Here is a 24750-nt window from a genome sequence, read left to right on the forward strand (position 1 = left end):
GAAACTGCATTGTAGACTCAATTATGAGCAAAATCTGAAAGATCCGCAAGTGAGTTGAGATTGATGATGATTAATCAAGGGGGACACAGCAAAGCAATCCAAATGACCTTTAAATCTTTTTTTGCGTAGCCTTTTACAAACTCCTAGGGGAATCTCCCGAAGCCCCCACTCGTCCCACGAAACATGATTAATTATTGCGCATACCGATGCTAATCAAAGGCCTCCTCGTTAATCATTTGGTTACATAGGATAAACATCCACGTCCCACTGTTTCTCATCACTAGCCCCACCTTCTCGGCCGTGTGCCATCACTTATCCTGTCTGGAATTCATCTCGTCTCAATCAATTTTAAAAAGATAACGATATTATCTAAAGAAAACAATGACATTTTTATCCTTTAAATGGACCATGATTTTTTTTTCCATTAATTATTTGATGCGGCCTACAAACTTTTAAAGATATTCATAGAGTTTAGAGATAACATGGAACAAATTAAAAATTTCAAGAAGACATTGCACAAATTAAAAATAAAAAAATAGTTATGTTTTCAACTTTTTTTTTTTTGGTCGAAAAAAAAAATAGTTATGTTTTCACCTTACACGATGATGAATCTATTAGAATTTTTTTTCAATTAACCACAAATAAATTGCATATGATATCAACATTTTCTTCTCGAATTATTTACATTCCGACAACAAATTTGAGTTTTCAGACACTACAAGGAAACAAGGTGCCTCAAAACAATGAGCATCTTTTATTTCACAAAAAATTGAATGCTTTCGAAAACATTTTATTAAGAATAATCATTTAAATCTCTTACAAAAATAGATGAACGAAAAATATTTCGCCGATCACAAAAATATTTAAAATATTTTCAATTAACTAATTATTTTATACGATATAAGCTATTATTTTAAAAAATAAATTCATTTGTTATGTGAGTAAATTTTAAGGCTCCAATGTAATCGCATTTTGTATGAAAAAAAAAAAAAGCAAACAAATGATATTTAATATAACAATAATTCATTCTATTTTGAAATAAGTGCACTAGAACTTCTCAAACTTATTGCAATCAAATTCTAAAATTTGTCAAAAGGTACAATCAAGTTTAGGAAGCTCAAGCCGCTATCATCGTCATCTTCATCACCAATTCACTTTGCTTCACTCAAGCGCGATATCCATCCAGAAAGCACTCACCGGCATTGGTCATTGGAGTTCTCAAGACGGGCTTCAATTGAAGTTAGACTGGGAATCGTTCTGATGTTCTGAGCCCGCGTCACGTTCAAGAACAAAGGTAATCGGCAATCTGTTCTCGTCATCTTCCTGACCATCACTCGGTGAAGCGGGAGCGGTCAATGTGACTCCATCTTCCAAACCATCATCAGATAGGACGAGAGCAGTGGAGTCATCGGCCACCATTGCCAACCTCAACATATAGTTTGGAAAGGTACTCGGCTTTACTAGTTTGAACTTGTGCTCTGGTCGATGTTGTTGGTTGAAACGGCCGGGGAGCTTGCAACGGGAATTGTAGCAATCTCCACAAAGATCAAAGCCAATCTTCTCAGCACAATCCTGACACCGGTATCTATCCCCGATTATTGGATACATCTGTACATCAATACCCAAGGATATTACTATACAAAACCCAACCTAATCAACTTAATAATACCGACTTGTCACTTCCATGAGTTAAGATAGAAAATTTGATTGGTCGCACTGAGGCCAAAAGTCTGATTACACCATCCACAGCGACAGATTCAGAAGCGAAGACATGAAAGGGCCAAAAGCACAATCCAACGGATTCAAAATATGCAGATTGCTAAGGAGAAATACAAATTTAGCATTTTCACATTTGATGAATGCTAAATGTTTATTTCACCCATTATGAATGCTACTAAGCACATTGAACATGAAATTTCACTAAAGCTAATAAAGTCTGCAATACCAAAACATAGCAGATATTACATTTGATGTACGTTAAACGTTTATTTCACCAAGTTATGAATGCTACTAAGCACATTGAAGATGAAATTCCATTAAAGCTACAAAGTCTGCAATACCGAAACAGTCACAACAATGACAAAAGTTTTGATACTGAAACAAGATCATTTGAAAGATTAGTACGAAGTTCTAAATTGAACCACATGCATGCCTAAATCCACAATCTTTTGCTAATATGAAAGAGAATCGCTTGGTATCAATTGAAGTAGCAAAATAAATTAGTTCTTTCCATTCAGTAAACATTAAAGGAAAAACATTTTGCATTTTGCATTTTGATTAAGGGAGAGAGAGAGACGTAGAGCTTACCCCACAGTAATCGCAGCCAACTCCCCTATGGGTCATTGCAGTGTCAGTTGACCTTGATGAATTATTTTGTTCTTTATCACCACCGCTATTACCTATTAACACAACACCACAACCATTGTGGCATCTCAAATATTATAAATGGAAAAGAATGATGATTGAAGCTACTTGTCATGATGGTATGGAAATAACCCCTTCAACTCTGAACTATAAAAGACGCAGAGCTGCAGAACATACGACATTTTGGGCTATCATTCCTTGAGACACTCGGTCTAGGCCGTGCAGATAATCTCCTCAAAGCATATTCTTCAGGAAACTGTTGCTCCAAAAAGTGATCCAGCTCCCGACAAACTTCTAATAACCCCCCTGGATGTCGGCTTTGACAAACTTGACATTTGATCTTTTCATCAGCTGGATTCACAATGCAAGATTCACAATATACTGGAAATGCAAACCACATAAAAGAGGAATTAGGATAAAAAATCATTTCTTATTTTAAATTTGAAAAGAATTTCCGAACCTAGAAGACGAACTAAATGTAACAAATACCATGGCCGCAATTAAGAGCAACAGGACGAAAAAGCAATTGCTGGCATTCTGCGCAGAGCACATCCGATACTGTAATCTGCTTGCAGCTTTTGTCTGAGCCAACTGGATGCCCATTCTCCTCTTCAACAGGTATCTCACGTTTTTGTTTCAAGCCTTGTTCGAGACTGCTTGGACCGTTGCCATCAATACTTGGAACAGGCTCTGATTGCACCTTACTTGCACGGGGTTCACCATTTCTAGAAGTCCCAGTGTCCACAAATGAGTTAGGGCCCGACCATGTCACGTGTGATTGTGAAGAACCAGAAAATTTTTGTTCTTCCTCATCACCTGATCTCCATGCAAGAGCATCAAACTGCGGAGAGAAAGTTCCCATTCTCTTTTCTTCCTCTGAAGCAGACAAAGGTTTTGGAGGGGTGGGGGGGAAGGGGAAAGGATCTCAGAAAAGTTGATTTGTGCAATATTTTAACAAAGCTAAGCAGGTAGAAAAATCAGTGTAGAATTATAATAACCAGTGGATCTAATGATATCTTATCCATGATTAAAGAGGACAAGAAAATGCGATCAAGCTTAAGAAGAAGCTTAGCAACCATCCTCAAAGGCACCATTTCATCCACCTCACCAGGTTGTTTAATTGCTTCAATATAGAAAAGGTGCAGAACTCAAACTCCGACAGCAGAAAAGGACAATCATTTAGAACTGCATGTTAAGCCTTAAAGGATAGTACTTTAAGCATACACTCTAACACCCGCTGGAGTGCCACTGATACTTCTGAAAATTAAGGCCCCATTTAGTATATAAAACAAAATAGACATTGGATGAGAAAACTATGGAGATTTATCTAAGTTAGAAGCATTCAGTCCAAATATTATATAAGAACTAATTTGGAATATGAAGTAGAAAGGTACAACCAATGGTCGGGCACTACCGCTTGGTTTCTAAGTACAGAATCAGCTAGCTAAGCTTCGTACCCAAAAGATTGTACATAAAACTCTCTATGGAAGGGCCTTGCGAGATTCCTAGTCAAGCGGACATAGAGAACTCACCTAATATTTGTTTTTCCCTTCTCTTATAGGAGTCAGGATACATCTTAAGCAACAACAAGTGAAGTAACAGACAGATGCTGGGAAAGTGAAGGTACGGCTGCCGACAAAGTGGACATTGGGATTCGCGAAAACCATTCATTGATAGATGCACACACCAGAAACAGGACATATGGCCACAGGCTGCATCAAAGGAAACCGGTAATTTGTTAATGAGCAGATAGAGAAACTTCCATGTGTATGTGGAAAAGAGAAGCTCCTTACATAATACAACTGGCTTGTAAAGAAGGTCCCTGCAGCAAGAAGAGAAAAGATAGGTGAAACTGGTTCTCCCAAATATAAGAACATACAGCTGCTCAAATAAGGACACAACTGACATATAAAAAAGGAAAAAGAAAATGACCGGACCCAAAGCCAATGTGACAAATGCAGGTTCAGGAATTGCATGGCACAATTTCTTAGGATGATCCTCATTGTTGCAAATGGAGTTTTCTTCTTATGTTGTTTACATGAGCAGTATGAAAACTAGACCTTCATATTGAGCGACAAGTAAAATTTTAAATAAAACCTCATCACTTGCATTTGAAAAGATGGGACAAGACATAGAAGCTAATCATATAAACTGAGGAATCAGCAGCTAACTTTATCCGCAAAACATGAACACGAAATTGAGGACATAAAAAGGACACCAAGGGAGGAAAGGAGTCCACTGCAAATTTTAAGAGACTGCCATAGTCGAAATCTCGACTTCTGTTACAACAAGGTAAACAAAGTACACCAAGAATAAAAGCCATGCCAGCCATTACAGAGTTTGGATCATTATTATCTAGGCATTTCAGCTAGAAATTATCAGATGATAAGCCCGTTCGCAATTAAAGAAGACACAAGGAAAGCATAATGAAACCTGCAATTGAAGACCAAACTGTGGAATTCCAAAACCAGTATCAAGATGACAATTTATTTACGTTAATTATCATTTCGTACCGTCATTAGAGAGGCTGCTAGAATGATGCTCCATGACAAAAAAGAAACCCACAATTTATAGTCAAAAATCATTTCCTTTCACCGGAGCCCTCCATCAAAATCTAGCTTTTCTGAAGGCCACATCGTATATAGCACCGATCTTAACCCCATTGAGGCAATTTTTAAAGCTCGATTGATGCACAAAACGCCTAAGCGAGAAAGCGAAAGTTAAAATGCCCTTTCGCATCAGTTCATTTTCCCTCTTTTCCCCGTCCGAGTAACTTCAGCGTCAATAAGCAAACGGATTATCGCCCAAGACACAATACCAATCTTCTCGCACACTGTAAACCATTATCTTCGCGAAAACCACAAGAGACAGTCGCATCGCATACACACGCGCGAAACTAGCCGAATTGGCACGAAACCACGGACTGCCGCAAGGCATAGACACGCGATTAAAACGAAATCCCTCCAATCCTCCAAATGGACGGAGACACGTGCCTTTCCCACGCAGCAATCGGCGGAAAAGAAAGAGAACAAAGAGAGAAGCGCTCACAGGCAAATGCAGCAAGTGAAAGATTCGCAGACTTGCTCGGGTTCGGCGTCTTCTATCAGCACCGATCGATCCTCCATTTGGGGCCGACTCCTCCAAAGAGCGAAGCTGGACGGAGATGGGAAAGACGAGGCCCAAAGATGGAGAAACCGGAGAGGCCGTGGAGACGACGAGCCTCGAGAGATTGAAAGATTTCCAATACAGGGAAGCTCAGACAAAGAGCGCGAGAGAGAGAGACAGAGAATCAGACCAGACCCTTCAATCCAGGCGAAGTCCGAATAATTTTAGGAATGCTTAGGATGTAAGTTTCTAGTAACCGCCTCTAGAAAAATCTAACTGGGAGATTCTTTTGGGGTCCAATTTTGTCGTTTTGGTAGAATTGATGGTGAAATGTCAAACCCTTGATCTGTGAATTTCTAATTTTTTTTTTACTTTCTTTTCCCAACTAAATGAATTTGCTGTGTATATACTCTTGTCACTTTAATCTAAATTTTCTATCGCATGTTGCGATAAAATCATTTTAGTTAAGATGAGCCTAGAGGTGGTTGGTTCTAGGTTGAGTCGGTTCCAAATTTAGAAACCCGAAACCTATCTTATTAGAATCGATTCACAATTTTTGAAAGCTATAACCTGCACTCTTTATGTTTGAACCTACCTTTTTTTGGGTCTGGTTCGAACAAGACGGTTTAACATAAAAGACGAACGAGGGCGAGCGAACAAAGGCAAGTCGGGAATGAGCGAGGGCTGTGAGGCTCGAACTAGTAAGGGCGAGCTACGAGCGAGCAAGGAGGAGGGTGAGTGGAGATCAAGACTAAGAGAGAGAGAGAGAACGGTGAAGTGTCTAAGTGATATAAGCGGGAACATACAAAAAAATATGATTCCAAATTCGATCCGATTGATTACGCTCTTGAGTGGTTCTTTACTCGAAATTAAGAGCCGGACCGATTCTCACCGGTTCCGGGACAATTGAACCGAGATCCTAGAATGGGATCGATTTTTAGGGTGATTCGGTTAGATTCCGAAGCAAACTCGGCCCGATTGCACTACCCTAAATGAGCCGGAGAATATAAATTGCACATATTGATGTGGTGTTCTTAGAATCTTCAGTTGATTTTATATTATTTTTATCAATTTGAATCTATATTATCTCTTTTTTAATCGAGAAATTTGAATAGTTTACGGTAGCATAATATTTCATAATCGTGGGCTAAAATCTTTCTTCTTATCATTTCATTTCAAATTTAAAAGCATGTAAGGCTCCGTTTATTTCGCGAAAAATGAAGCGTTTCTGAAAAATGTTTTTCGGGAAGTTGTTTTCTAAGAAAATAGTTTTATTTTCCAGTGTTTGGCTTAAATTTGAAAATGCATCGGAAAATATTTTCCGCCGTTTGGTAAGGAAAATATTTTTCGCCATCCGTAATTTTTTTGATTATTTTTTATTTTTTCATTTCTGACTTTTTAAATTCGAATTTTTTTTCTTTTTAATTTTTTAAATTTCTTTTCTTTTTTTCTTTTCTATTTCTTCCTCCTCCTCTTTTCTTCCTTCCTACGCCCCCGCTCCTTCCTCCGCTACTGCTGCTCCTCCGCCGCTTCTTTTTCCAAGAGTCCAAACGCCAACCAGAAACAGCAAAAGGCAAGCATCAAACTTCGTCGCCCTCGTTGGAACTTCTTTCACGGGACAACCACTGACCATGGCGACCGGCAGCCGAGCCTCGCTACCAACTGGCGAGGCGAGCCTCGGCCTCGCTAGATCTGGCGAGCTCGTGGCTCGCCTCGTCGCCTCGAGCTCGCCATCGAAGAGACCGCGAGGCAAACCGTGGCCTTGTGAGGAGATTCGAGCCTCGCGACTAGTGAGGCGAATCGTGGCCTCACGAGGAGATTTGGCGAACTTGTGGCTCGCCTCGCTGCATTGAGCTCGCCGTCGCAGCTTTGTCTGGAATCGAGCATGGAAGAGAGAACCAGCCGCGAGGAGAGAGAACGAGAAGGTGAAGAAAAGAGAGAAATAGGCATTTTAGAGAGAGAGTGGGGATTTTCGAGATAGAGCATGAGGAGCAAAAAACTTGGGGAGGGATTTTAGGGTCTATATGGTAACGTTTCGTTCCCCGAGAACATATTTAGAACAGAAATATTTTTTTGTGTTTTTGTTCCTGGCTACGATTTTCAAGAACAGAAACGCATTTGGCAAGTAAAAAAAATATATTTTTTTCACCAAAAGGAAGGATCTACAACAAGCGGTCGGCGAGGGCGGAGGCCGACGATTGGTGGCGGTGGGTAGCGATGGCGAGGGGGCCAACCGGCGATGGTGGAGGGGGGCGGCGAGCGGTGGCGGCGGATGGCGGGCGAGCGGCTGCAGGGGGCGGGCGACGGCGGCCGCGTCAACTCCTCGCCGATGATGGTGGGTCGTGGTGTTTTGCACAAGCTCGCCTTAGAGTTGTTTTTAAAAAGTGTTCCGAAAAACAAGAAACAAGTTTTTTTTGTTCCTTAATTTTGCTTCAAAAGTGTTATCCGGAACACTTTTGGAACATTTTTTTATGATACGCGTTTCTATTCCAAAAGTGTTCCCTTAACACTTTCGGAATGAAAACACTTTCCAGGGAGTGTTACCATACGGGCCCTTAGTATTCATAGAGGCCGTGAGATTGGAAAATGATTTCCGATTTTTTGAAAATGGAAATCATTTTCCTCAACTTTGGAAGGTTTTTCCCGTTGACCAAAAGATATTTTCTATTGACTATCCATTTTCCGTCTCCCAAACGCCGGAAATTGAGGAAAATATTTTCCGAAAAAATATTTTTCATGAAACAAACGGAATCTAAATGTAATGGGTATTTTTTTTTCAGACAAGGATTCTCTTGCCCAATAATTAGGAAGGTAGATGATAACTATTGTAACATAATTTGAAACCAACCCCAAAACCCCCGCCCCCTTTAAAAAAAAAAAAAATTTGTAACAGAAAGCCGGCAAAAATTCAATTTTTGAATTCATTCCATAATTTTGCTAACAGTAAAATAACAACTTCAACTCTAATTATTGGGTTAATATTACGAAAAGCCCCAAACTCATACACACAAATTTACTCCAAACTATCCTTTTAACCATAAAAAATCTAAATTGGTACATCATTTACAAATTTACCCCAAACTGGTATAACCTGTGATAATTTTACTCTCCGTTAGTTTTCGATAAATTTTATTGTCAAATTACTGATTTGAATGACACGTGGTAATTGTTGGACGTACACGTTTGAAATTTTTACCCTCCATTTGTGACTAGTGTAACAATTTGAGATTTTTTATAGTATTAATCTAATGTAATGGAAAATAACGGATGGTAAATTTAACACATATGTACAAATTTAAGCTTTTGATGGTCAAATTAATTATTTTATAGTAAATTTATCACAAATATACCAGTTTGGATATTTTGGTGGTCGAAAAAATAGTTTAGGGTAGATCTATCATAGGTATACTAGTTTGAGATTTTTTGTAATTAAAAAAAATAATTTAAGGTGAACTTATCACGAGTGTATCAATTTTGGATTTTTCATGGTATTAACCCGTGATTATAATACATCTTTCTCCTTTGAATTTATACATGTTATTGACATCACGTTTAGCATAACGAAAACTTGATATTATATTTATCTTATAGTATTCGTAACATTTTCGGCAACATAATTTTTTTTTGGATGAAAGAAGGTACATTCATTGATAGCGTAAAGTTTTCCATAAAGACATAGAATACTCGAAACAAAGTAAAATCCCAAAGAGGTTATGAGGATTTGGTAAGCCAATCACGAGGCAAGCAGTTGATCTGTTGGGCCTTTCCCAGGCAATCCGCGGCCCTATTTGCTTCATGGCTACAAAGGCCCAAAGCCAATAAGAGGCAAGCAGTTGCTCCATAGGTGCATGATTTCACAATAACGTTTGAGAACCATTTAAAAGAGAGAGGGAGAGAATATCACATGCAAGATGATGTAGTTGATTTTAGGAGTTTGCGACCACGAACGAAACCGGTGTACTTTATCAATGGCATGAAAACGAAAAAATTTGTCCAAAAAAATCATAAACTTAGTGTATGGTGGCCGATTCAATTTTAAACATTTTAATTGTGTCGATTTAATCACAAACTTATTGATGATTTGTCAATTTAATCTTAAACCTTTCGATTGTGCCAACTTAGTCATAAATAATTTGAAGATTTGTCAATTTTCTTATAAACCTTTTGACAATTTGTCAATTTAGTCATTTGGACCAATTATTCAAATGTAAATTATCAAAACTTCAAAAAGTTTAGGACTTTGACATAATTGAAAATTTTATGATTAAATTGGAAAATCGTCAAAAAGTATATAAGTAAATTGACACAATTAAAATGTTAAGATTGAATTGATTGTCGTACAACGGGTTTATAAATTTTCGAACAATTTCCCCCTGGAAACATCTATTCAACATGGTCCTCGAGTTGGATCAAACTGTCCCCGACGACAAGACAATCACAAATAGAAAGTGCGAACTCACTCGACTCAAAATACTTAATTGGACGTGTTGTAACTTTCAGCACGGTTTCGATCGTATACTTTTGTTCGGGATATTTGTCGTGTAGAAATTAGAGGTCAATTAAAGATCAACATATCCCAAAATCATTCGAAATTACGACTTGCGTGCACAGGTAAAAACATCTTCCTCTGCTCAATGTCCCCCGTGCATTGCTAACCACGAATGATGAAAAGCGGTGTCGTTTTGCTTTCGGGCTTGGGCTACGCCTAGTCCCGTCAATCTATTTTGGGCCCAATCGAGCCGAGCCACGGCCCACACCTTGGCAACTTCTGCATTTCACCTTCTCAGAGCTCGTGGCTCCTCATTGTCCTAATCGGGCAATCTTGTCATAAATTATGTGAGAATGCCCGGCCCACCCAATCGTGGCCGGATCCCGACCCGGGCATTCTCATATATATATGAGCGAACTCGGGTAATACACCGGGCCCAACCATCGAGCTTGACTAGATCCTAACTGCTCAACCATCCACCTCGCTGTGTTGATGAGTTATCATTGCTTCTTCGCTGAGCAAATGATACAAAATGATCAATAACTTCAATGTAATGCGCAATATGATTATTATATTTTTAATTTTATTTAATGTGATTGTCGAAATATCATTAAATGTCAAATCTACTCCATATACCATATGATATAATTAAATACCATCCTTCCGTTAACTCAAATTAAAGCTCACATGACTTTCAATTTGTTAAGTTTGATCGGTGTATAAAAAGAAAGTTACACATGTAGAAATATTAATACCAAATTCGGGAAATAACAACCGGCGATGGAGATGTCAACGCCGTAAATTTTTCACTTTCCTTTTTTCTCAACAAAAAGATAAAAAGATGAACACATCGACTTGTGGTTTTTTATTAAACCAACTTGGCATGTAATAACCCACGTCTTTGAATGACATATGATTAACAGCTTGACCAAGCTGAAGGACAACATTAAACACTTGTTAATAGTTCGTAGATTGCATCGAATAAATTAAAAATTTATAGACTACATTAAATATATATTAACAGTTTCAAATCATGTCGAATAAATTAAAAGCTTAAGTATTATATTGAACACAGAGGTAAAGTTAACAGACATTTCTGTCAATTTCTCCCTCTTTTTCCTTTTTAAAAGGCAATCAAAGGAAAGCTCGAGAGGGCCCTCGCGTGCTAGGACTCCCAAATGCCTGGAATGCTGTAGAAACTTCGCGGAGGGAGAGAGTCAACGAAAGAGAAAGGCAACAAAAAAAAAGTCAAAAAGACGAAGCCGCATGCAAAACTTAAGACAACATCATATTAACACGCGAAAAAATTTAATGAGAGTTAGGACAAATCAATAGCGTATTTCACAAATAAGTATTTATCTTTTAAAGCTTCGTTTGTTCCGTAAATAAAGGATGATTTGGGCAATATATTTCTAAAAATGTTCGCTCGTATCGTTTAAAATAATCGGTTATTAAGGAAGGATTTAAGTATTTAATTATATTAAATTTTATTTTAATTCCTGCGATGGTGGCTAATAAAATTTCAGTACAAGTCGCGATGGGTGGGCGAGGAAGGTAGAAGAGTAATGGGAGGTTCTAGAAAAGTCCAACACCCCCCCCCCACAATCGATCGTCACATAATCTATCAAGGACTTTTATGACAATCTTTCCCATTACCATACTAGATGATGATTCGAAGAAATTTTTGGCCAAGCGACAGATGAAATCAAGTGGAAGAAGATTAAGAAAGAGACATGAAAGACTTAAGGGAAAACATTATTGCATGAGGGAAAAGCCGGACCATGAAAAAGATGGGAAGGCAATGCCACGTCACCACAATGGCCAGTGCAAATTGCTTATCGAGTCCTTTGCCGCGCTTTGCCTTTTTCCCACCCAAGAGGGGCAAACGAGACCTTATCCTATCTGGATTCATCTCGTCTCAACAAATTTTAAAAAGATAACGATATTATCTAAAGGAAACAATGATATTTTTATCCTTTAAACGGTCCATGATTTTTTTTCCATTAATTATTCGACGTGGCCTATGAACTTTTAAAGATATTCATAGAGTTTAGAGATAACATGGAACAAATTAAAAATTTCAAGAAGATATTGCACAAATTAAAAATAAAAAAATAGTTATGTGTTCACCTTACATGATGATGAATCTATTAGAATTTTTTTATCAATTAATCACAAATAAATTGCATACGATATCAACATTTTCTTCTCGAATTATTTACATTCCGACAAGAAAATTGAGTTTTCAGACTCTACGAGGAAACAAAGTGCCTCAAAATGATGAGCATCTTTTATTTTGTAAAAAATGAATGCTTTTGAAAATATTTTCCTAAAAATAATCGTTTAAATATCTTACAAAAATGAATGAATGAAAAAAATTTCTCAAATCAAAAAAATAATTAAAATATTTTTAATTAAATAATTATTTTATATGATACAAGTTATTATTTTTAAAAAGATAAATTCATTTGTTATGTGAGTAAATTTTAAGGCTCCAATGTAATTGCAATTTGTATGCAAAAAACACGCAAACAAATGACATTTAATATAACAATAATTCATTATATTTTCAATTAAGTACACTAGAAATTCTCAAACTTATTGCAATCAAATTCTCAAATTCTAAAATTTGTAAAAAGGTACAATCAAGTTTAGGAAGCTCAAGCCGCTATCATCGCCATCTTCATCACCAATTCAGTTTGCTCCACTCAAGCACGATATCCATCCAGAAAGCACTCCCCGGCATTGGTCATTGGAGTTCTCAAGACGGGCGCTTCAATTGAAGTTAGACTGGGAATCGTTCTGATGTTCTGAGCCCGCGTCACGTTCAAGAACAAAGGTAATCGGCATTCTGTTCTCGTCATCTTCCTGACCATCTCTCGGTGAAGTGGGAACGGTCAACGTGACTCCATCTTCCAAACCATCATCAGATAGGACGAGAGCAGTGGAGTCATTGGCCACCGTTACCAACCTCAACATATAGTTTTGCAAGGTACTCGGCTTTTCTAGTTTGAACTTGTGCTCTGGACGATGTTGTTGGTTGAACCGGCCGGGGAGCTTGCAACGGGAATTGTAGCAATCTCCACAAAGATCAAAGCCAATCTTCTCAACACAATCCTGACACCGGTATCTATCCCCGATTATTGGATACATCTGTACATCAATACCCAAGGATATTACTATACAAAACCCAACCTAATCAACTTAGTAATACCGACTTGTCACTTCCATGAGTTAAGATAGAAAATTTGATTGGTCACACTGAGGCCAAAAGTCTGATTACACCATCCACAGCAACAGATTCAGAAGCGAAGACATGAAAGGGCCAAAAGCACAATCCAACGGATTCAAAATATGCAGATTGCTAAGGAGAATTACGAATTTAGCATTTTCACATTTGATGAATGCTAAACGTTTATCTCACCCATTATGAATGCTACTGAGCACATTGAACATGAAATTTCACTAAAGCTAACAAAGTCTGCAATACCAAAACATAGCAGATATTACATTTGACGTACGTTAAACGTTTATTTCACCAAGTTATAAATGCTACTGAGCACAGTGAACATGAAATTCCACTAAAGCTACAAAGTCTGCAATACCAAAACAGTCACAACAATGACAAAAGTTTTGATACTGAAACAAGATCATTTGAAAGATTAGTACGAAGTTCTAAATTGAACCACATGCGTGCCTAAATCCACAATCTTTTGCTAATATAAAAGAGAATCGCTTGCTATCAATTGAAGTAGCAGGATAAGTTATTTCTTTCCATTCAGTTAACATAAAAGGAAAAACATTTTGCATTTTGCATTTTGATTAGAGAGAGAGAGAGAAATGAAGAGCTTACCCCACAGTAATCGCAGCCAAATCTCATATGGATCATTGCAGTATCAGTTGACCTTGATGAATTATTTTGTTCTTTATCACCACCGCTATTACCTATTAACACAACACGACAACCATCGTGGCATCTCAAATATTATAAATGGAAAAGAATGATGATTAAAGCTACTTGTCATGATGGTCTGGAAATAACCCCTTCAACTCTGAACTATAAAAGATGCAGAGCTGCAGAACATACGAGATTTTGGGCTATCATTCCTTGAGACACTCAGTCTAGGCTGTGCAGATAATCTCCTCAAAGCATATTCTTCAGGAAACTGTTGCTCCAAAAAGTGATCCAGCTCCAGGCAAACTTCTAATAACTCCCCTGGATGTCGGCTTTGACAAACTTGACATTTGATCTTTTCATCAGCTGGATTCACAATGCAAGATTCACAATATACTGGAAATGTGAACCACATAAAAGAGGAATGAGGATAAAAAATCATTTCTTATTTTAAATTTGAAAAGAATTTCCGAACCTAGAAGACGAACTAAATGCAACGAATACCATGGCCGCAATTAAGAGCAACAGGACGAAAAAGCAATTGCTGGCATTCTGCGCAGAGCACATCAGATACTGTAATCTGCTTGCAGCTTTTGTCTGAGCCAACTGGATGCCCATTCTCCTCTTCAACAGGTATATCATGTTTTCGTTTCAAGTCTTGTTTCAGACTGCTTGGACAGCAGCCATCAATACTTGCAACAGGCTCTGATTGCATCTTACTTGCACGGGGTTCACCATTTCTAGAAGTCCCAGTGTCCATAAATGAGTTAGGGCCCGACCATGTCACGTGTGATTGTGAAGAACCAGACAACTTTTGTTCTTCCTCATCAGCTGATCTCCATGCAAGAGCATCAAACTGCGGAGAGAAAGTTCCCTCTCTCTTTTCTTCCCCTGAAGCAGACAAAGATATATATATATTTTTTTTTTGGGGGGGGGAGTGGAAAGGATCTCAGTCGATTTGTGCAATAATTTACAAAGCTAAGCAGGCAGAAAAATCAGTGTAGAATTAGAATAACCAGTGGATCTAATGATATCTCATCCATGATTAAATAGGACAAGAAAATGCGATCAAGCTTAAGAAGAAGCTTAGCAACCATCCTCAAAGGCACCATTTCATCCACCTCACCAGGTTGTTTAATTGCTTCAATATAGAAAAGGTGCAGAACTCAAACTCCGACAACAGAAAAGGACAATCATTTAGAACTGCATATTAAGCCTTAAAGGATAGTACTTTAAGCATACACTCTTAACACCCGCTGCAGTGCCACTGATACTTCTGAAAATTAAGGCCCCATTTAGTACATAAAACAAAATAGACATTGGATGAGAAAACTATGGAGATTTATCTAAGTTACAAGCGCTCAGTCCAAATATTATATAAGAACTAATTTGGAATATGAAGTAGAAAGGTACAACCAATGGTCGAGCACTACCACTTGGTTTCTAAGTACAGAATCAGCTAGCTAAGTTGTGCTTCACTCAGCAATAAGATGTGGAGAAGAAGTGAAGTTAGCAGCAAGTCTGGGCTTCTAGATCCTTTTTCATGGAATCAATCAATAAATCTCTCCTTGGCATAACTGGATCATAAAAGTTAATAAATCAGGCCAAGTCCTTTTCATGGGCAACGTTGTTCTCCAGGTAGTTTACATATCTAAGACCTGGAATCCCATCCCTAAAAGACACTAGAATAACTTCAAACACTACCCCAACTTGTACCCAAAAGATTTTATTTATGTTAATTATCATTTCGTGCCCTCATTAGAGAGGCTGCTGGAATGATGCTCCATGACGAAAAAGAAACCCACAATTTATGGTCAAAAATCATTTCCTTTTACCGGAGCCCGCCCTTCAAAATCTAGCTTTTCTGATCGTATATAGCACCGATCTCAACCCCATTGAAGCAATTTCTAGAGCTCGATTGATGCACTCAAAACGCCTAAGCGAGAAAGCGAAAGTTAAAATGCCCTTTCGCATCAGTTCATTTTCCCTCTTTTCCCCGTCCGAGCAACTTCAGCATCAATAAGCAAACGGATTATCGCCCAAGACACAATACCAATTGCGAGAAGCGCACGCTGTAAACCATCATCTTCGCGAAAACCACAAGATACAATCGCATCGCATACACACGCGCGAAACTAGCCGAATTGGCACGAAACCACAGACCGCCGCAAGGCATAGACGCGATTAAAACGAAATCCCTCCAATCCTCCAAATGGACGGAGACACGTGCCTTTCCCACGCATCAATCGGCGGAAAAGAAAGAGAACAAAGAGAGAAGCGCTCACAGGCAAATGCAGCAAGTGAAAGATTCGGAGACTTGCTCGGGTTCGGCGTCTTCTATCAGCACCGATCGATCCTCCATTTCGGCAATTTTTTTTCTTTTTAAAATTTCTTTTCTTTTTTTCTTTTCTATTTCTTCCTCCTCCTCTTTTCTTCCTTCCTACGCCGCCGCTCCTTCCTCTGCTACTGCTGCTCCTCCGCCGCTTCTTTTTCCAAGAGTCCAAATGCCAACCAGAAAAAGCAAAAGGCAAGCATCAAACTTCGTCACCTTCGTTGGAACTTCTTTCACGGGACAACCACTGACCATGGCGACCAGCAACCGAGCCTCGCTACCAACCGGCGAGGTGAGCCTCGGCCTCGCTAGGTCTGGCGAGCTCATGGCTCGCCTCGTTGCCTCGACCTCGCCATCGAAGAGGCCACGAGGCAAACCGTGGCCTTATGAGGAGATCCGAGCCTCGCGACTAGCGAGGCGAATCGTGGCCTCACGAGGAGATTTTGCGAATTTGTAGCTCGCCTCGCTGCCTTGAGCTCGCCGTCGCAGCTTTGTCTAGAATCGAGCGTGGAAGAGAGAACCAGCCGCGAGGAGAGGGAACGAGAAGGTGAAGAGGCGAGAGAAATAGGCATTTTAGGAATGATTAGGGGGGATTTTCGAGAGTGACGCATGAGGAAAAAGCAAAATCTTGGGAATTTTGGGATTTTAGGATTGTATGGTGAAATGTCAAACCCTTGTCTGTATTTCTAATATTTTTTTCAATCCAACTAAATTAATTTGCTAAGTAAAAATATAATTTTTAACCAAAATTTTCTATCGCATGTTGCGTTGAAATCATTTAGTTAAGATGAGCCCGAGGTGGTGGCGTCGAGGTGAGGCGGTCCAAATTTAGAAACCCGAAACCATCTTGGTGGAGGCGGCCCTAATTTTGAAAGGCTACTTGCACTTGCTTGGACTACCTTCGGCCGGTTCGAACAAGGCGGTTTAACATAAAGACAAACGGCTCACCGACGATGGTGGGACGTGTGAGGGCTTTGCACAAGCTCAAACTAGAAGTTGTCTTCTAGAAGAAGAGGAGTTTGAAGAACAAAGAAACAGAGTTTTTTTGTTCCTTAATTTTGCTAATCATATAAGTGTTATCATAGAAAAAATATTTTGGAACATTTTTTTATGATTTGTTAGTGTCTCACTTGAAAGTGTTCCGGAACATTCTCACGATTCCAAAAAATTGCAACGAGTGTTATCATACAAGCCTTTAGGTATTCATGGAAGCCGTGAGATTGGAAAATGATTTCCGACTTTTTGAAAATGGAGAAATCATTTGCCTCATCTTATGTGGTGTTTTTGATCTTCAATCGATAAGATATTTTTTATTGACTTATCCATTTTGTCTGTTTCCCAAACGATTGAAAGCTTGGTAGAAAAATATTTATAATCGTGGGAAAAAATCTTCTTTCTTATCGAAACAAACCGAATCTAAATGTAATGGGTATTTTTTTTTTTTCAGACAAGGATTCTCTTCCCAAATAATTAGGAAGGAAGATGATAACTAACGTAACAAAATTTGAAACCACCCCCACAACCCCCCTTAAAAAATTATATATATTGTAATAGAAAGCCGCCACAAATTCAGTTTTTGAATTCTTTGCATAATTTTTCTAACAGTAAAATAACAACTTCAACTCTAATTATTGGGTTAATATCACGAAAAACCCCAAACTCGTACACACAAATTTACTCCAAACTATCTTTTTAACCATAAAAAATCTAAACTAGTACATCATTTAAAAATTTACCTCAAACCGGTGCAACATGTGATAGTTTTACTCTCCGTTAGTTTTTGATAAATTTTATTGTCAAATTGCTGATTTGAATGACACGTGGTAATTGCCGGATGTACACGTTTGGAATTTTTACCCTCCATTTGTGGCTAGTGTAACAATTTGAGATTTTTTGTAGTATTAATCTAATGTAATGGAAACTAACGGAGGGTAAATTTATCACATGTGTACAAATTTAAGCTTTTGATGGTCAAAATAATTATTTTATAGTAAATTTATCACAAATATACCAATTTGGATATTTTGGTGGTCGAAAAAATAGTTTAGGGTAGATCTATCATAAGTATACTAGTTTGGGATTTTTTGTAATTAAAAACAATAGTTTAAGGTGAATTTGTTACGAGTGTATCGGTTTTGGATTTTTCATGATATTAACCCGTAATTATAATACATCTTTCTCCTTTGAAATTATACATGTTATTGACATCACGTTTAGCATAACGAAAACTTGATATTATATTTATCTTATAGTATTCGTAACATTTTGCGCAACATAATTTTTTTTTGGATGAAAGAAGGTACATTCATTGATAGCGTAAAGTTTTCCATAAAGACATAGAATACTCGAAACAAAGTAAAATCCCAAAGAGGTTATGAGGATTTGGTAAGCCAATCACGAGGCAAGCAGTTGATCTGTTGGGCCTTTGCCAGCCAATCCGCGGCCCTATTTGCTTCATGGCTACAAAGGCCCAAAGCCAATAAGAGGCAAGCAGTTGCTCCATAGGTGCATGATTTCACAATAACGTTTGAGAACCATTTAAAGAGAGAGAGAGAGAGAGAGAGAGAGAGAGAGAGAATATCACATGCAAGATGATGTAGTTGATTTTAGGAGTTTGCGACCATGAACGAAACCGGTTTACTATATCAATGGACCATGATTTTTTTTTCCATTAATTATTTGATGTGGCCTACAAACTTTTAAAGATATTCATAGAGTTTAGAGATAACATGGAACAAATTAAAAATTTCAAGAAGACATTGCACAAATTAAAAACAAAAAAAATAGTTATGTTTTCACCTTACACGATGATGAATCTATTAGAATTTTTTTTCAATTAACCACAAATAAATTGCATATGATATCAACATTTTCTTCTCGAATTATTTACATTCCGACAACAAATTTGAGTTTTCAGACACTACAAGGAAACAAGGTGCCTCAAAACAATGAGCATCTTTTATTTCACAAAAAAATGAATGCTTTTGAAAACATTTTATTAAGAATAATCATTTAAATCTCTTACAAAAATGGATGAACGAAAAATATTTCGCCAATCACAAAAATATTTAAAACATTTTCAATTAACTAATATTTTATACGATATAAGCTATTATTTTAAAAAATAAATTCATTTGTTTTGTGAGTAAATTTTAAGGCTCCAATGTAATCGCATTTTGTATGAAAAAAAAAAAAAGCAAACAAATGATATTTAATATAACAATAATTCATTCTATTTTGAAATAAGTGCACTAGAACTTCTCAAACTTATTGCAATCAAATTCTAAAATTTGTCAAAAGGTACAATCAAGTTTAGGAAGCTCAAGCCGCTATCATCGTCATCTTCATCACCAATTCACTTTGCTTCACTCAAGCGCGATATCCATCCAGAAAGCACTCACCGGCATTGGTCATTGGAGTTCTCAAAACGGGCTTCAATTGAAGTTAGACTGGGAATCGTTCTGATGTTCTGAGCCCGCGTCACGTTCAAGAACAAAGGTAATCGGCATTCTGTTCTCGTCATCTTCCTGACCATCTCTCGGTGAAGTGGGAGCGGTCAATGTGACTCCATCTTCCAAACCATCATCAGATAGGACGAGAGCAGTGGAGCCATCGGCCACCGTTGCCAACCTCAACATATAGTTTTGCAAGGTACTCGGCTTTACTAGTTTGAACTTGTGCTCTGGTCGATGTTGTTGGTTGAAACGGCCGGGGAGCTTGCAACGGGAATTGTAGCAATCTCCACAAAGATCAAAGCCAATCTTCTCAACACAATCCTGACACCGGTATCTATCCCCGATTATTGGATACATCTGTACATCAATACCCAAGGATATTACTATACAAAACCCAACCTAATCAACTTAATAATACCGACTTGTCACTTCCATGAGTTAAGATAGAAAATTTGATTGGTCGCACTGAGGCCAAAAGTCTGATTACACCATCCACAGCGACAGATTCAGAAGCGAAGACATGAAAGGGCCAAAAGCACAATCCAACGGATTCAAAATATGCAGATTGCTAAGGAGGAATACAAATTTAGCATTTTCACATTTGATGAATGCTAAATGTTTATTTCACCCATTATGAATGCTACTAAGCACATTGAACATGAAATTTCACTAAAGCTAACAAAGTCTGCAATACCAAAACATAGCAGATATTACATTTGATGTACGTTAAACGTTTATTTCACCAAGTTATGAATGCTACTAAGCACATTGAACATGAAATTCCATTAAAGCTACAAAGTCTGCAATACCGAAACAGTCACAACAATGACAAAAGTTTTGATACTGAAACAAGATCATTTGAAAGATTAGTACGAAGTTCTAAATTGAACCACATGCATGCCTAAATCCACAATCTTTTGCTAATATAAGAGAGAATCGCTTGCTATCAATTGAAGTAGCAAAATAAATTAGTTCTTTCCATTCAGTAAACATTAAAGGAAAAACATTTTGCATTTTGCATTTTGATTAAGGGAGAGAGAGAGACGTAGAGCTTACCCCACAGTAATCGCAGCCAACTCCCCTATGGGTCATTGCAGTATCAGTTGACCTTGATGAATTATTTTGTTCTTTATCACCACCGCTATTACCTATTAACACAACACCACAACCATTGTGGCATCTCAAATATTATAAATGGAAAAGAATGATGATTGAAGCTACTTGTCATGATGGTATGGAAATAACCCCTTCAACTCTGAACTATAAAAGACGCAGAGCTGCAGAACATACGACATTTTGGGCTATCATTCCTTGAGACACTCGGTCTAGGCCGTGCAGATAATCTCCTCAAAGCATATTCTTCAGGAAACTGTTGCTCCAAAAAGTGATCCAGCTCCGGACAAACTTCTAATAACTCCCCTGGATGTCGGCTTTGACAAACTTGACATTTGATCTTTTCATCAGCTGGATTCACAATGCAAGATTCACAATATACTGGAAATGCAAACCACATAAAAGAGGAATTAGGATAAAAAATCATTTCTTATTTTAAATTTGAAAAGAATTTCCGAACCTAGAAGACGAACTAAATGTAACAAATACCATGGCCGCAATTAAGAGCAACAGGACGAAAAAGCAATTGCTGGCATTCTGCGCAGAGCACATCCGATACTGTAATCTGCTTGCAGCTTTTGTCTGAGCCAACTGGATGCCCATTCTCCTCTTCAACAGGTATCTCATGTTTTTGTTTCAAGCCTTGTTCGAGACTGCTTGGACCGTTGCCATCAATACTTGGAACAGGCTCTGATTGCACCTTACTTGCACGGGGTTCACCATTTCTAGAAGTCCCAGTGTCCACAAATGAGTTAGGGCCCGACCATGTCACGTGTGATTTTGAAGAACCAGAAAATTTTTGTTCTTCCTCATCACCTGATCTCCATGCAAGAGCATCAAACTGCGGAGAGAAAGTTCCCATTCTCTTTTCTTCCTCTGAAGCAGACAAAGGTTTTGGAGGGGTGGGGGGAAGGGGAAAGGATCTCAGAAAAGTTGATTTGTGCAATATTTTAACAAAGCTAAGCAGGTAGAAAAATCAGTGTAGAATTATAATAACCAGTGGATCTAATGATATCTTATCCATGATTAAAGAGGACAAGAAAATGCAATCAAGCTTAAGAAGAAGCTTAGCAACCATCCTCAAAGGCACCATTTCATCCACCTCACCAGGTTGTTTAATTGCTTCAATATAGAAAAGGTGCAGAACTCAAACTCCGACAGCAGAAAAGGACAATCATTTAGAACTGCATGTTAAGCCTTAAAGGATAGTACTTTAAGCATACACTCTAACACCCGCTGTAGTGCCACTGATACTTCTGAAAATTAAGGCCCCATTTAGTATATAAAACAAAATAGACATTGGATGAGAAAACTATGGAGATTTATCTAAGTTAGAAGCATTCAGTCCAAATATTATATAAGAACTAATTTGGAATATGAAGTAGAAAGGTACAACCAATGGTCGGGCACTACCGCTTGGTTTCTAAGTACAGAATCAGCTAGCTAAGCTTCGTACCCAAAAGATTGTACATAAAACTCTCTATGGAAGGGCCTTGCGAGATTCCTAGTCAAGCGGACATAGAGAACTCACCTAATATTTGTTTTTCCCTTCTCTTATAGGAGTCAGGATACATCTTAAGCAACAAAAAGTGAAGTAACAGACAGATGCTGGGAAAGTGAAGGTACGGCCACCAACAAAGTGGACATTGGGATTCGCGAAAACCATTCATTGATTGATGCACACACCAGAAACAGGACATATGGCCACAGGCTGCATCAAAGGAAACCGGTAATTTGTTAATGAGCAGATAGAGAAACTTCCATGTGTATGTGGAAAAGAGAAGCTCCTTACATAATACAACTGGCTTGTAAAGAAGGTCCCTGCAGCAAGAAGAGAAAAGATAGGTGAAACTGGTTCTCCCAAATATAAGAACATACAGCTGCTCAAATAAGGACACAACTGACATATAAAAAAGGAAAAAGAAAATGACCGGACCCAAAGCCAATGTGACAAATGCAGGTTCAGGAATTGCATGGCACAATTTCTTAGGATGATCCTCATTGTTGCAACTGGAGTTTTCTTCTTATGTTGTTTACATGAGCAGTATGAAAACTAGACCTTCATATTGAGCGACAAGTAAATTTTTAAATAAAACCTCATCACTTGCATTTGAAAAGATGGGACAAGACATAGAAGCTAATCATATAAACTGAGGAATCAGCAGCTAACTTTATCCGCAAAACATGACCACGAAATTGAGGACATAAAAAGGACACCAAGGGAGAAAAGGAGTCCACTGCAAATTTTAAGAGACTGCCATAGTCGAAATCTCGACTTCTATTACAACAAGGTAAACAAAGTACACCAAGAATAAAAGCCATGCCAGCCATTACAGATTTTGGATCATTATTATGTAGGCATTTCAGCTAGAAATTATCAGATGATAAGCCCGTTCACAATTAAAGAAGACACAAGGAAAGCATAAAGAAACCTGCAATTGAAGACCAAACTGTGGAATTCCAAACCCAGTATCAAGACGACATTTTATTTACGTTAATTATCATTTCGTGCCGTCATTAGAGAGGCTGCTGGAATGATGCTCCATGACGAAAAAGAAACCCACAATTTATGGTCAAAAATCATTTCCTTTTACCGGAGCCCCCCCATCAAAATCTAGCTTTTCTGAAGACCACATCGTATATAGCACCGATCTTAACCCCATTGAGGCAATTTCTAAAGCTCGATTGATACACTCAAAACGCCTAAGCGAGAAAGCGAAAGTTAAAATGCCCTTTCGCATCAGTTCATTTTCCCTCTTTTCCCCGTCCGAGTAACTTCAGCGTCAATAAGCAAACGGATTATCGCCCAAGACACAATACCAATCTTCTCGCACACTGTAAACCATCATCTTCGCGAAAACCACAAGAGACAGTCGCATCGCATACACACGCGCGAAACTAGCCGAATTGGCACGAAACCACGGACTGCCGCAAGGCATAGACACGCGATTAAAACGAAATCCCTCCAATCCTCCAAATGGACGGAGACACGTGCCTTTCCCACGCATCAATCGGCGGAAAAGAAAGAGAACAAAGAGAGAAGCGCTCACAGGCAAACGCAGCAAGTGAAAGATTCGGAGACTTGCTCGGGTTCGGCGTCTTCTATCAGCACCGATCGATCCTCCATTTCGGGCCGACTCCTCCAAAGAGCGAAGCTGGACGGAGATGGGAAAGACGAGGCCCAAAGATGGAGAAACCGGAGAGGCCGTGGAGACGTCGAGCCTCGAGAGATTGAAAGATTTCCAATACAGGGAAGCTCAGACAAAGAGCGCGAGAGAGAGAGACAGAGAATCAGACCAGACCCTTCAATCCAGGCGAAGTCCGAATAATTTTAGGAATGCTTAGGATGTAAGTTTCTAGTAACCGCCTCTGGAAAAATCTAACTGGGAGATTCTTTTGGTGTCCAATTTTGTCGTTTTGGTAGAATTGATGGTGAAATGTCAAACCCTTGATCTGTGAATTTCTAAATTTTTTTTTACTTTCTTTTCCCAACTAAATCAATTTGCTGTGTACATACTCTTATCACTTTAATCAAAATTTTCCATCGCATGTTGCGATAAAATCATTTTAGTTAAGATGAGCCTAGAGGTGGTTGGTTCTAGGTTGAGTCGGTTCCAAATTTAGAAACCCGAAACCTATTTTATTAGAACCAATTCCCAATTTTTGAAACCTATAACCTGCGCTTTTTATGTTGGAACCTACCTTTTTTTGGGTCTGGTTCAAACAAGACGGTTTAACATAAAAGACGAACGAGGGCGAGCGAACAAAGGCAAGTCGGGAATGAGCGAGGGCTGTGAGGCTCGAACAAGTAAGGGCGAGCTACGAGCAAGCAAGGAGGAGGGTGAGTGTCTAAGTGATATAAGTGGGAACATACAAAAAAATATGATTCCAAATTCGATCTGATTGATTCTACCCCTAAGTGGTTCTTTGCTCGAAATTGAGAGCCGGACCGATTCTCACCGGTTCCAAAAAATTGAAACCGAGATCCTAGAATGGG

At 38.4% G+C, this 24750-nt stretch overlaps 2 protein-coding genes across 2 annotated transcripts; both read right to left on the minus strand.

Moving 5' to 3' along the window:
• Positions 1 to 1006: 1006 nt before the first annotated feature.
• On the minus strand, positions 1007 to 16215 carry LOC115733121 (E3 ubiquitin-protein ligase PRT1). Its single transcript, XM_048282350.1, has 7 exons — positions 16139 to 16215; positions 4158 to 4186; positions 3897 to 4076; positions 2854 to 3240; positions 2542 to 2745; positions 2308 to 2399; positions 1007 to 1608 (listed from the first exon to the last, which is right to left on the minus strand). Exons 1-7 carry the CDS (start codon positions 16213 to 16215, stop codon positions 1231 to 1233), a joined length of 1347 nt encoding a protein of 448 aa, XP_048138307.1. The 3' UTR covers positions 1007 to 1230.
• Positions 16216 to 19395: 3180 nt separating this feature from the next.
• On the minus strand, positions 19396 to 24015 carry LOC125315929 (E3 ubiquitin-protein ligase PRT1-like). Its single transcript, XM_048282349.1, has 7 exons — positions 23804 to 24015; positions 22546 to 22574; positions 22285 to 22464; positions 21243 to 21629; positions 20931 to 21134; positions 20697 to 20788; positions 19396 to 19997 (listed from the first exon to the last, which is right to left on the minus strand). Exons 1-7 carry the CDS (start codon positions 23878 to 23880, stop codon positions 19620 to 19622), a joined length of 1347 nt encoding a protein of 448 aa, XP_048138306.1. The 5' UTR covers positions 23881 to 24015; the 3' UTR covers positions 19396 to 19619.
• Between the last annotated feature and the right edge of the window lie 735 nt (positions 24016 to 24750).

This window comes from Rhodamnia argentea, chromosome 7 (genome assembly GCF_020921035.1).
Source record: "Rhodamnia argentea isolate NSW1041297 chromosome 7, ASM2092103v1, whole genome shotgun sequence".
NCBI lineage: Eukaryota > Viridiplantae > Streptophyta > Magnoliopsida > Myrtales > Myrtaceae > Rhodamnia > Rhodamnia argentea.

Excerpts from the sequence above, each read along its gene's own strand:
- LOC115733121 (XM_048282350.1), bottom strand. The coding sequence starts at position 16,215 with ATGGAGGATCGATCGGTGCTGATAGAAGACGCCGAACCCGAGCAAGTC. Across the intron at positions 4,077-4,157 it reads TTACAAGCCAGTTGTATTAT|CCTGTGGCCATATGTCCTGT; the intron begins GTAAGGAGCTTC and ends CCTTTGATGCAG. Across the intron at positions 1,609-2,307 it reads TTGGCTGCGATTACTGTGGG|ATGTATCCAATAATCGGGGA; the intron begins GTAAGCTCTACG and ends ATTGATGTACAG.
- LOC125315929 (XM_048282349.1), bottom strand. The coding sequence starts at position 23,880 with ATGGAGGATCGATCGGTGCTGATAGAAGACGCCGAACCCGAGCAAGTC. Across the intron at positions 22,465-22,545 it reads TTACAAGCCAGTTGTATTAT|CCTGTGGCCATATGTCCTGT; the intron begins GTAAGGAGCTTC and ends CCTTTGATGCAG. Across the intron at positions 20,789-20,930 it reads GAATGATAGCCCAAAATGTC|GTAATAGCGGTGGTGATAAA; the intron begins GTATGTTCTGCA and ends TTGTGTTAATAG.